A 13,307-nucleotide genomic window follows, 5' to 3' on the forward strand; every position below is an offset into this window, starting at 1 on the left:
AACCCTGCGCTAACTCTGTACCCCTCCCTGACACAACCTCCTCCTTTCAACAGGACCTTCATTTCGTGGCTACTTTACCCAGTTAGCCAATTTATCCATAGAGTCAATCCACTTTGGTTGCTGAGAGAGCTGAAAACACCCGATCAATGACTGTTTCTCCGGCTTCCTCCTGTTCTGTTACTGACAGACACCAATTAGGAGTAAACCCCCTAATTAACCAAGCCCGCGGCTCGGGAGGTGAGAACCCGGGCACCTTAAGTCACCTGAATGCCACACGTTTCTGTGATGAGAAGGCAACACTTGGTACACAGAGCTGCTCCAAAGAGACAGAATGAACTGGGAGACTTCCCATTTATTCGGTTTATCAGAGGAAACTACTGTGCCTTCTTCAAGCACGCTTTTTATTTTTTTTGAATAAATTTATTTATTTATTTTTGGCTGCGTTGGGTCTTCGTTGCTGGGCGTGGGCTTTCTCTAGTTGCGGTGAGCGGGGGCTACTCTTCGTTGCGGTGCACGGGCTTCTCATTGCAGTGGCTTCTCTTGTTGCGGAGCGCGAGCTCTAGGCGCGCGGGCTTCGGTAGTTGTGGCACGCGGGCTCAGGGGCTGTGGCTTGCGGGCTCTAGAGGGCAGGCTCAGTAGTTGTGGCACATGGGCTTAGTTGCTCCGTGGCATGTGGGATCTTCCCGGACCAGGGCTCGAACCCGTGTCCCCTGCATTGGCAGGCAGATTCTTAACCATGGGCTTAGGTGCTCCGTGGCATGTGGGATCTTCCCGGACCAGGGCTCGAACCCGTGTCCCCTGCATTGGCAGGCAGATTCTTAACCACTATGCCACCATGGAAGTTGCAAGCACCGTTTTTAAAAGTAGTGAAGTAGAAAAAAAATCTAAGAAGAATCGGTCTCGTGCGAATGTTTCATGGTGAGCTTAAAATAACAAGGCTTCCAGGTGTATAAACACGTGAAGGGCGGCCTTTGGGGTAAACCACAGACCCCAGACTCTGAGTCCTATGCAGAGGTCTACACAGCAGAGAACCCTGAGGTGGTTCTGCTGAAGGTGGAGGGGGGAGAGACCCCCAAAACATCATGCTTAGAAGAGGGGCAACGAGCAACCAGCAGCCCCCCTAACTCCACAGGCTTTAGCCGCTCTCTTCCCTCACAGGTTGACAAGCATTCCTGACTGTCACCCCACAATCCCGAAAAAGAGCCACAGTCTGTGTAAATCATAATGACAAGACACGTGATTGCTAGTTCAAGGACACAGCACCTCCCACTCCACCCACTTCAGGGGCCACCCTGAGTGCACTGGACATGCTGGGCAGTGCCAGGCCACCTAGCCATCTCCATCTGGCTGGGTGGCCACTCCTTGACTGTGTCCCACCTCAAAGAAAACACACCCCTGTGGTTCACCCTCCAGGTCTGCATTGCTACGGTGGACACCGGAGTGCGGGATATCAAGGGACAGGAAAGGGGGGGTTTGCACTGAACTGTCTTCAATGGGCCAGGCACTGGACTGAGGGCCAGGACAAAAGGATGGGTGAAAGTGGTGAGGGCCCTGCCCTCCTGAAGCTCTGTGACCCCAGGCCTGTTCAGTTCTCTAGGCCTACATTGCCTCCTCTGTAAGAGGTGGATCATAATAATCCTATATCAGAAGGGTGCTGGTGGGATGAAATGGGATAAGTAGCAAATATAAAGCCTGAAGAGCCACCACTAGCCACACCACAGTCGTTTTTGTCATTGATCTCTCTACACCCTGCCCACGTCAGTCCAGTTGGAGAAGACTGCTTAGATGCATGTCTTCCTACATTTGCACCATTAACAATCTCTTCATTGCTCCCTACTAAGTATCCCATATTCTGAATGGTGTTGTCTACCTAACTGCATTAAGCATTCCCTGTTTCCCTGTTCTATTCATCTAAGACATAAGTAGGATTAGCATTTTAAAAAGTAATAGAGGAAAGATAAATTGGACTTCACCAACGTTTTTAAAATTGTATATCAAAGACTGCTATCTAGAAAGGAAAAAGACAGTGCGTAGAATGGAAGTATCATACCTCTGATAAGGGTCTAGTATCCAGAACATATAGAGAGTGCTCAAAACTCAACAATAAAAAAAAAATCCCATTTTTAAAGCTAGGCAAAGGATTTGAATAGACGTTTCTCCAAAGAAGGTAGGCAAATGGCCAACAGGCACCTGAGAAGATGCCCAACATCATCAGTCACTAGGAAAATGCAAATCAGAACCACAGTGAGACAGCACCTCACTCCCACTAAAACGGCTATAATAGAAAAGACAGACAATAATAAGTGCTGACAAAGATGTGGAGAGACTGGGACCTTCACATACCACTGGTGGGGATGTAAAATGGTCCAGCCACTGGGGAAAACAGTTTGGCAGTTCCTCAAAAAGTCAAATATGGAGTTACTATATGACCCAGCAATTCCATAATTAGGAAAATAGCCAAGAAAACTGAAAACATATGTTCACACAAAAACATATCTACAAATGTCCGTAACATTATTTTTCATGATAGCCCAAAGTGGAGACAATCCAAATGTCCCTCAACTGGATAATAGACAAAATGTGGCCTATCCACACATGGAAGAGGAATGAAGCACCGATCATGCTACCACATGGAGAAACCCCCAAAACACTGTGCTGAGGGAAAGAAGCCAGTCACGGAAGACCACGTACTGTAGGAGTCCATGTATACGAAATGTCCAGAATAGGCAAATCCACAGAGACAGAAAGGAGATTAGTGGTTGCCGGGGACTTGGGTGGGGGGAGAATGGGGTGACTGTTAATGGGCACAGGGTTTCCTTTGGGGGTGATGGAAATGTTCTGGAATTAGTGCTGATGGTTGCACAACCTTGTGAATATACTAAACACCACTGAATGGTACTGTTTTAAAAGGGTAAAATTTATGGTATGTGAATTACATCTCAATTTAAAAAACTATAGCGGCTTCCCTGGTGGCGCAGCGGTTGGGGGCCCGCCTGCCGATGCGGGGGACGCGGGTTCGTGCCCCGATCCGGGAGGATCCCGCGTGCCGCGGAGCAGCTGGGCCCGTGGGCCGTGGCTGCTGGGCCTGCGCGTCCGGAGCCTGTGCTCCGCGACGGGAGAGGCCACAGCAGTGAGAGGCCCGCATACCGCAAGAAAAAAAAAAAACTATAAGCGAGCTGAATGAATATAATTCCATCTAAAGCAAAGAAATCTGACATGCTGATTATAATGCAGTTTCACTGGAAAAGCCCAAGATATGATGCTTGGTTTCTGGGGCTAATACTGACTAATTCTGTGACCACAATCCGTTTATTGAATCTCTCTGTTTACCGGCGTCTTCGTCTCCAAAATGGGATAATATGGTTACTGGTCATAAAGATCAGACGGATAACGTATGTAAGGTGATTAGTAAATTGGGTCCCGCGGTCAAGTCTGCATGAGCGTCGGCTGTCTCCATCAGCTCCTCAGGGCACAGAGAGAGAGCCAGCGCCCTACTGTGACTGCCTCAGAGTGACACCCCCCCCCGCCATCCTGCCTCCTCACCTCAGGGGTCAGCGCGTTGTTGTCCGAGGTCTGGCTGGACAGCAGGATGTGCGTGAAGCCCTCTTCCTTCCGCACGACAATGTCCCGAAAGCGACAGTTGCTTTCGTTCTGGCGGACGCTGTACCTGAGCCTCTTGTCAAAGACGTAGTCCTTCTCTGCTTCCAGCTTCCTCTTCACCGGGCTGTGCAGGTTTAGTCCCCCGTTGGTCAGAGCAGAGCCTTCCAAAATCAGAGGAACAAAGTGAGAAACTGACTGGGGAAGAGTCGCTCAGGAGTGTGATCAGAGAACGCTCAGATTTTCACGGAAAGGGTCCGATGTGGCTGGGACCCGTGGGCAGCTCTGCTCTGGGTGGTGAAGGGCCTGGGACTTAACAGCTACATCTCCAAGCTTGGAAGAGCACAGAGAGGGCTCTCTGTGAAGGACCCCATGCAATCCTTGATCCCCTCTCCCACACATCCACCCGTGAGCACCCAGCTTCTGCTTGGATGCCTTCAGCAACGGGGAACCCGACGATGGCCACGGAACAAAACCAACAAAACCAAAAAACTGCAGCTTTACTCATAATAACCAAAAATCAGAAGCAACCAGTATGCCCTTTACTAGGTGGATGGATAAACAAACTCTGGTTCATTCACACAATAGAATATTGGGCATCAAAAGAAATTCATTATCAAGCCACAAAAATACATGAATGAATCTGAAATGCATATTACTGAGAAACCACTCTGAAAAGGCTACACATGACATGATTCCAATTATGTGACATTCCAGAAAAGGCAAAAGTATAGAAACAGTAAAAAGATCAGTGGTTGCCAGGGGTTCGGGTGGAATTGGTGAAGCGTAGGGGATTTTTTTAGGGCAGTGAAACTACTCTATATGATACCATGATGGTGAATATGAGACATAAAGCATTTGTCGAAACCTGAAGAACTACAACATAGACAGTGAACCGTAAAGTAGGCAAATTTTTTTAAAAAAAATTAAGAGATGGGGGGAATCCAAGGATGGAATGCAGAATGTGATAAAAGAATCTAACTGTATGACAAATGTATGAAACCACCTCCTTGAAGGGGTGGGGGGAAGGCGCTGACCTAAGTAACTTTAGGAATGAATGGAGTCTGTAAAATTAAAGGCAAAATAACCTGCACAGAAGCATGTGCTCCAGCTGATAAAGCTGATCACATGGAGGTAAGTACGAGTTAACAATTCTGACATTATACATGAAGGCTGGCGTTGAACAAGTATATAAACGGACGGCAGGTGGGAAGAAGAAGGTTTTTCAGGGCTGGAGGGGCAGTTTACAGGTAAGTAAGGGGAGGGGGCTAGAATGAGCAACGTGGGAATGGATGAGCACTGAAGACCTCAGCATGAACTCAATACAGATACGGATGGTTACATTCAGAAATATTTACAGATAAGCGTGTACAAACAGGTTAGTACATACATGTGTGTTTCCTTGCTCTGTCAGCTGACAGGGCCCAGAGTCTGACATCCCAATAGCAGTGAGCACACCTGGGGCCCAGAGCTTGGTTTCATTCTCAATAAAAGGAACCAGGGCTCTCTGGAGAAATGGCTGATTCCAGGACTGGGGCAAGAAACATGCAAGATAAGCTTGCAGAGGCTGAAAGGAAGGAATTACTAAATAAAGAAAGAAATAATAACAACAACCACCTTCACAATGATGGGGGTATGTCAAAAGGACACAGGAGCCAACTGAAAGAGCTCCCCATGGCCAAAGACGGCAGAATTTGAGCAACGATATAAAGTCGTATGTATTGCGTTATAACTGAAAGTACAAAATAAATATCCATGAGTCCATACCGATATAATTAAATGAGATTGAATAAATGAATAAATGGGAGACAAGAGCCAAATCTCCCATGGAGAAGAATTCCAAACAGTTTACGTAGATGCTCTGCTCTCAAGGGGGTAGAACATAACTTCTTTAAGGGCCGGCTGCACAGAGTGACTTCCTTCCAAACGGTGTGGAAAGTTGGGGGGCTCAGGGAGGGGAGAGTAACAGTGGAGAAACCTGACTGCAGCAGATGGAGAAGTCAAAGCCTTGTGGGCCACGTGATCAAGACCAACACCAACAGGGTTAAGTCACGGCGTGGTGTGCACCCCTGATACGATGTGAGGAGAAGGGCGCTGGACCTCTGGGGTCTTCCTCTCAGAAACCTACAACCCCAGTCTAATCATGCAAAAAAGGTCAGACAAATCCCAATGGAGAAGGGTTCTACAAAATACCTAATCAGTATACTTCAAAACTGTGAAGGTCATTAAAAACCAGGAAAGTCTGAGAAACTGTCACAGTGCAGAGTACCCTAAGGAGACATGACGATTAAATATGATGTGGGATCAGGATCTTGGAACAGACGTTAGGATAAGGTATGGACTTTAGTTGATAATGATGCATCAATAGCAGTTCATCAGCTGTAACAAAGGTACCATACTAGTGAAGATGTTCATAATAATAGGAGAGACTGAGTATGGGGTATACATGAACTCTATTATCTTTCCAAATTTTCTGGAAATCCAAAAAAGTGAAGTTTATTTTAAAGAGTACATTTTAAAATTAAGTTAACTTTAAAAAAGAAAAGAAAACAAAAAACCCCCAAGAAAACCACTTCCCAGGCAATTCTGACATATAGGCAGGTTTGAGACCCTAGACACCCATCTACCTATCTATCCATCTATCTATCTTGGCTGTGCTGGGTCTTAGTTGCAGCATGTGGGATCTTTTAGTTGCAGCATGCGGACTTCTTAGTTGCATCATGCAAACTCTCAGTTGCAGCATGCATGCGGGACCTAGTTCCCTGACCAGGGACCAAGCCCAGGCCCCATGCGTTGGGAGTGTGGGGTCTTACCCACTGGGCCACCAGGGAAGTCCCCAGGTGTTCTTACACTTGAGCAGGCATCCGGATCACCTGGAGAACTGTTAAACCAGCCTGCTGGGCCCACCCCATGCCGCTGCCCCTGCTCCAGTGACCAGGCTTTGAGAACCAGGGTCTGGATAACGTCAAGGTGGACTCAGATTCTTAGTTAGCATGGGCGGGTGGGTCTTGAAATCTCAAGAACCAAGTCAAAGGCAGGGACCAGGAAATGCTTCCCTGGACCCTTTCCCTGCATACCCCATCCCCACCCAGACAAGCGGCCAGCCTCAAAGGGGCACAGAAGCAGCAGTGCCTGTGTCACCTGACAGCCTCCAAGAAGCCTCCTCATTGCGTACTTTTCCATTACCCACAGCAACTGGGCTTCGTCAAACACCACGATGTGGGTAAATGATTCAATGAACTCCGGAAAGTAAACACGAGCATTTAATTAAAAGCCTTGTGTAAAGGGAGCTGTTTCTTCAGGGTCAACCTCAAAACCTCCAGCTCCTCAGAAGCTTCCGAATTAGAGCTGGCAGATCCATGCTGGGGACCTGCTGGCAGAGGTCAGCGCATCATGGGAGCTGCTCTCGGCAGCCACCAGCTCTTGCCCGTGAGAAGTCAGAAGCTCGGGGCTTGGGAAGATCAGTGCTTCCCGGGGATGGGAGAGGTCTGACTAAACTCCTGCCCCACAACCAGGTCAAGGTGCTGCTCTACAATCATATTAGGGAGGAGGACCTGACGGTTACCTTTTCTGAGCAGCTCTGTACGCTGCCTCTAAATCCCTCAACGGTCCTACAAAACTGGCATTCTTACTCCACTTCGCAGATAAGGGAAAGGGAGTAACTTGCTGGGAGCCGTGAAGGGTTTAAGTGGCAGAGCCAGGATTAGAGGCAGCTGCCTCTCCTTTTCTTCGTTCATTCAAAATCTAATTAGGGGCTTCCCTAGTGGCCCAGGGGTTAAGAATCCGGCTGCCAACGCAGGGGCCACGGGTTCGAGCCCTGGTCCGGGAAAATCCCACATGCCGCGGAGCAACTAAGCCCGCGAGGCACAACTACCGAGCCCGCGTGCCACAACTACTGAGCCCGCGCACCTAGAGCCCGTGCTCCGCAACAGGAGAAGCCACCGCAATGAGAAGCCTGCGCACCGCAACGAAGAGTAGCCCCTGCACACCGCAACTAGAGAGAGCCTGCACACCGCAACTAGAGAGAGCCTGCACGCAGCAACCAAGACCCAACGCAGCCAAAAATAAAAATAAATAAATTTTTAAAAATCTAATTAGTTATCACATCCTACGGGCCAGCTATAGCACTAGACGTTGGAGATGCAACAAAAATCAGAGAAATAAGGTCCATGCCCTCCCAGAGCTTGCTTCAGGCATGGGAGATGGAAAGTAAACAAGTAGACTAATAGTTAAAATAATGACAGATGGGAAAAGATAGGGTGACATGATAAAAAATATTGGGTGGGGCGGTTCTCTGTGAAGGAGCCCATGGTCTTTCGGTTAAGCATAAGGGGAAGCAGCCCCTAAGGGACCATCTGACCAAATAATCCATAAAACTATGTGAGGAAAACAGACCTGTTTAGTCTCTATTAGGATACATGGCTCACATCTCCAATGGTGACTTGGAAGATGCACCATCTCTGGGCCAGGGAAGGGAGGAAGCCTCCGTGAGGGCCCGGATTCACTCACGTACAGCTGCGTCAAGTTACCTTTCTGGGCCTAAGTCTGACCTCACACGGAGGTGCTCTCAAGCCCGCTCCTCTTCTGGGGCACCATGCCTCTGGCGAGAAGGGGGCAGGCTGGCAGGGAAGGCACTGTGGGAAATAGAACATGCCGGAAGCACAGAAGTTTAGGGCTTTGCAGCCACACAGCATGGGAATCCCAGACCTGTGTTTACTCATCAGGAGAAGCTAGGAAGCCACATGAGCCCTCAAGTGTCGTCTCCTTCGTCATAAGACGGGGTCAGTGGTACCTGCTTTTCATGGTTGTTCGGAGCTAATTTAATTAAGGAACGGATATGGGATTAGCAAGTGCCTGGCTCATTCTAGGCACTGCAGAAATGTTAGATGAAGGATGCCAAGTCATTCCAAAAATGAGGAATTAGCTGGTGAGTCCTTGCAGCCCCGCCTCTCGCACTCCCAGCCCCACACGCTCCCTCCAAGTCCGGGGAAGAGACTCAGGAGAGGTGGGTGAACACCCTGAGGAGCCTGAAGGCCAGAGTGAAAACCCAGTGGGGGCCGGCGTTCAAAGCCCCGCACCCTGTCCTCTGAGGGCTGCGAGGCTGGAGGTCACTATCCCTCCCCTGTGCCCTCACTTCCCGCACGCGGATGACTGCTAAGTGAAGGGACTCGTGCTGTGCTTCTGGGACAAAGGAACCCCCCCGCCCCCGAATCAGGCTAGTTTCCTTCCTTGAACTCCCTACAAGCCTTCTCACATTCCTTCCTTCAGAGTACCAAGGAGTATTTCCCGTTCGGAAGGCTCCATAGAATCATGCTCTGACACAGCCCCTGTGCTCCAGACGTGCAGAGGTGACAGAGACAGCACTGGGCTCACAAACAACCATCTCGTGCGTGTGTGGCAGAGCATCAGCACAAAGCTCGACGGAGGGGTGGGGGCCAGGAGTGCTGGGCGGGAAGGGGGCCCGGGGGCAGCAGAAACCAAGCCTCCCACTCGAGATGGGAGGAGGGACCCAGGGGATGGAAGCCAGGCGATGGCGTGATGCCCTCCCACGAAGGCAGAACAACAGTGACAAAACCACGTGTGGTCCACGGCCAAGGCTTTCTCGGGAGCTCTGGGCCAGGTGGAGGGAGAGAGAGGAAGCAAAGAAAGACAAAAACCAACTTCCCTCCTGAAATGAGGCTGTACACCAAAATTCTGAAATAGGAAGATATCTAATGCTCAGAATTCTAGCCAATAAAATCAACACTGGCGACATGAATGAATCCAAATCGGATAAATGGAATATTATGAGACAATCTGACAAGGACTTTAGAATAGGAATGTTTAGCATGCGAAAAGTGATAGATGTGAGAAAAAGAGTCATTTAAAATAAACAAGAAATTCTCAGACAAAAGCAGACAGAAAGGAAAAGAGCACAGGGGTAAGGTAAAGAACTAATTAAAAAGCAAATGACAAACAGGAAAAAATTTGCATATCACAGATAAAAGATCCTCAAATTGTAAAGAAATTTTAAACAGTGAGGACAAAAAGACCAAAATTCTTCCAGGAAAAAAACGGACAGAAGACATGGACAGACAATCCACAAATACTACATAAAAATAGCCCTTAAACGTAAAAAAAGATTTCATCTTCACTCAAAAGAATAATACAAACTAAAACTCGTAATAAAAGAAATGAAAGTTAAGACTACACCGAGATACCATTTCTTACCCATTCACTTGGCACAAGTTCAGAATCTTGACAGTATGTGGGGAGCTGGGCATTCTCTTAATTGTGGGTGGAATGCAAAATGGTACAACTACTATGGAAGGGAATTTGGCAACATGTGAGAAAACTGTTCATGCGTGTACTCTCAACATAGCAATGCCACTTCCGGAAACATAACATAAAAATATACCAAAAAATATATATATTTATTATCATTATTACTATTATTATTGTTATATATATTATTCCTTACAGCATTATTCACAATTGCAAAATATTGAAACTACCTAAACTTCCAAGCATAGATTAGGGATGTAAACTATGGTGTATCCACACAATGGAATACTATGCAGCCGTAAAAAGAATGAAAACTATTTCTATGAATTGATGAGTGATTTCCAAAACATATCTTCAAGTAAAGAGAGGCAAGGTACGAAAGTATTTTACCTTTAGTATAAGAAAGAAGGGAAAATAGATAAATCTGTTTATTTTTGCAAAAAGAAAGAAAAAGTCAGAAAACAATGAAACTGGATACCCACAGTGGTTGACAGAATAGAGCAGAAGGGATGGGGAAGGGGTATAGTTCTCTTCTACACTTCTCTGAGTATAGCTGACCCTTGAACAATGCAGGGGTTAGGGGCAGCAACTCCATGCAGTAGAAAATCTGCATATAACTTTACAGTTGGTCCTCTGTGTCCACAGTTCTGCATCCATGGATGCAACCAACCATGGATCATGTAGTAGTTATTCATTCAAGAGGGAGGATGATCAATACAAATAACTTTTGGACTCAATATAATGACTTATATACCCTCAAACAAATCTTGAATTCTTCTTAGTGGGTTTGCTTTTCTTAAGGGTAAGGGTGAAGCAATTCTAAAATTATTTTATGAGAATTATAGGGTGAGCAAATGAGTAATTGTGTGATGCTATGGAGAAACAGCGTTCTCTCTGTGGAAGAAGGGACACACAAATATGGAATGTGGGAAGGCAAGAAAGAACTCAGTGGGATTAGAATGAAATTGGAGGTATCAGTATGAACTCACGGCTTTTAAAATTATATCTATTTCCTAGCTCCATTAGCTGAAAGGGCTTAGAAAAAATGAAGATCTCATAGCAATGAGCACACTTAGACCCCAGATGTTGGCTTCTAAATACCACCCCCACTAAAATAATCCAGGACTTCCCAGAGAAATGGCTGCTTCGAGGGCTGGGACAAGCAAGGTACAAAGTGGGCTGGGAACTCTTATTGTACCTGGAAGTAAAGAAGTGACCAAAAAAGTTACCAGGCATGTCAAAAGGACATATGAGGCAGCTTGGAGGGGTTCCCATTGGCCAAATCTAGGACAATTTGAACATAAAAGTAAATAAGGGGGGCTTCCCTGGTGGCGCAGTGGTTGAGAGTCCGCCTGCCTATGCAGGGGATGCGGGTTCGTGCCCCGGTCTGGGAAGATCCCACATGCTGCGGAGCGGCTGGGCCCGTGAGCCATGGCCGCTGAGCCTGCGCACGTCCGGAGCCTGTGCTCCGCAACGGGAGAGGCCACAGCGGTGAAAAAAAAAAAAAAAAGTAAATAAGGGGAAGAAATGGATTATAAACCATTGCACAAAATAATAATCTTCAAGTCTGAACTGATAATAGATAGAGATGATGATGATAGATAGATAGGTAGATAGACAGATGAGAGGGAGGGAGGGAGGGAGGAAGGAAGGAAGGAAACAAGGAAAGAAGGAAAGAGATGGATGGGTAAGACAGAGGAAATAACATCATATCAAGTATTTCAGTGGAGATGAATAACTTGAATCTAGTCTTAAGGAAACATCAGACAGACTTAAAATAAGGAACACTCTGTAAAATAACTGGATGGTATTCTTCAAAAATGCCAGTGTTACTGAAGACAATGGAAGACCGAGGAACTGCTCCAGCTTAAAGGGAACTAAAGAGACATGACAACTAAAGTCATCATAGGATTCTGGCCTGGATTCTATATTCGAAGAAAAAATAATCTAAAGAACATTACTGGGATAATAGGAAAAAAATGGACTAAGAACCAAAGATTAGATAAAAGGATTCTATCAATGTTAAATTTCTTGAATTTCATAACTGTACTGTGTTGACTTGAGAATATCCTTTTTCTTGGAAATACCTATACTAAATATCACTGGGGACGGAGGGAGGGATAAATTAGTAGTTTAGCACAGGGAACTATATTCAGTATCTTGTAATAACCTACAATGGAAAAGAATCTGAAAAACAATATATATATGTATATGTGTGTGTGTGTGTATACACACACATATATATATGAAAAACTGAATCACTTTGCTGTACGCCTGAAACTAACACAACATTGTAAATCAACTATACTTCAGTAAAAACAAACAAACATAAAACAAACCACAAAAAATATTACTGGGTAAAGAAGCATGATGTATGCAATCTAAACTCAAATGGTTCAGAAAAAGAATAATAATTTATATATAATCTGTATAATCATTTGTGTATAAGTTCTAAGTGTGTACATATGTGTGAGTCTATATATATCTACATATACATGTACAGAAACACACATACACACACAGAGAAAGAGACAGCAAACATGGCAAAACATTAAACACTGGTAAATCCAAAAAGGATTACAATGTTTGATATAAGTTTGAAATTATTTTCAACTTATTATTTACAAGCAGTGACAGAGGCCTGAAAAAAAATGAACTATCATCAAAATGCTGAGAGAAAATAACTATCAACCAAGAATTTTATACCCAGCTAAAACCACATTTAAAGGACCAAGAAATGGGTATTTTCAGATACCCCCAAACTAAAAGAGTTTATCTACCACAGACTCTAAAAGAATTATAAAGAGAAACTTCAGCAAATCAAAAAGTTAATTCATAGGAAGACAAGAGATAAAAGAAACACAGCTGATTATTTTTAATTTAGTAAATGTAATTTCTGGCTGCAAAAATAATAAAAATAGTTTTTGGTGTTTAACAACACTGAGTGGACAAAACAAAAACAAGAGGCTCATTGAGAAGTTAAAACCAAGTAGGGTCTTCCTTGTTATATCAATAGAAGGATATCACATCTATTAGAAAAAATTCATATTGAGTATGTATGCTAAAATTTAAGAATACAAATACAATCTATGGTTAGCTTCCAAGTCAGTTCAGGGAGACGGAATATATAAAATGTACCAATTCACTTTAAAAGTATGAAAAGGGTAGGGGCTGGGGATTGGAAAGCAAGCAGAGAAACAGAATGATAACATTAAAATGCAAAATAGAAAAAAAATCCAAATAATCACATTAATTTGTGAACAGGTTAGACTCCTATATTAAAAGATAGAGGGCTTCCCTGGTGGCGCAGTGGTTGCGCGTCCGCCTGCCGATGCAGGGGACACGGGTTCGTGCCCCGGTCCGGGAGGATCCCGCATGCCGCGGAGCGGCTGGGCCCGTGAGCCATGGCCGCTGAGCCTGCGCGTCCGGAGCCTGTGCTCCGCAAC

General features: G+C 45.6%; 1 protein-coding gene across 1 annotated transcript in view; it reads right to left on the bottom strand.

Moving 5' to 3' along the window:
• CDYL2 (chromodomain Y like 2) overlaps positions 1–13,307 on the bottom strand; it is a 203,296-nt gene that overhangs the window by 44,101 nt on the left and 145,888 nt on the right. The window contains exons 3-4 of the mRNA XM_028477544.1: positions 3,544–3,761; positions 767–798 (exon numbers count right to left, since the gene is read on the bottom strand). Of these exons, the coding sequence (XP_028333345.1) occupies positions 767–798; positions 3,544–3,761 (250 nt within the window). The remainder of the gene's footprint in view (positions 1–766; positions 799–3,543; positions 3,762–13,307) is intronic.

Source organism: Physeter macrocephalus, chromosome 17, assembly GCF_002837175.3.
Source record: "Physeter macrocephalus isolate SW-GA chromosome 17, ASM283717v5, whole genome shotgun sequence".
Classification (NCBI taxonomy): domain Eukaryota; kingdom Metazoa; phylum Chordata; class Mammalia; order Artiodactyla; family Physeteridae; genus Physeter; species Physeter macrocephalus.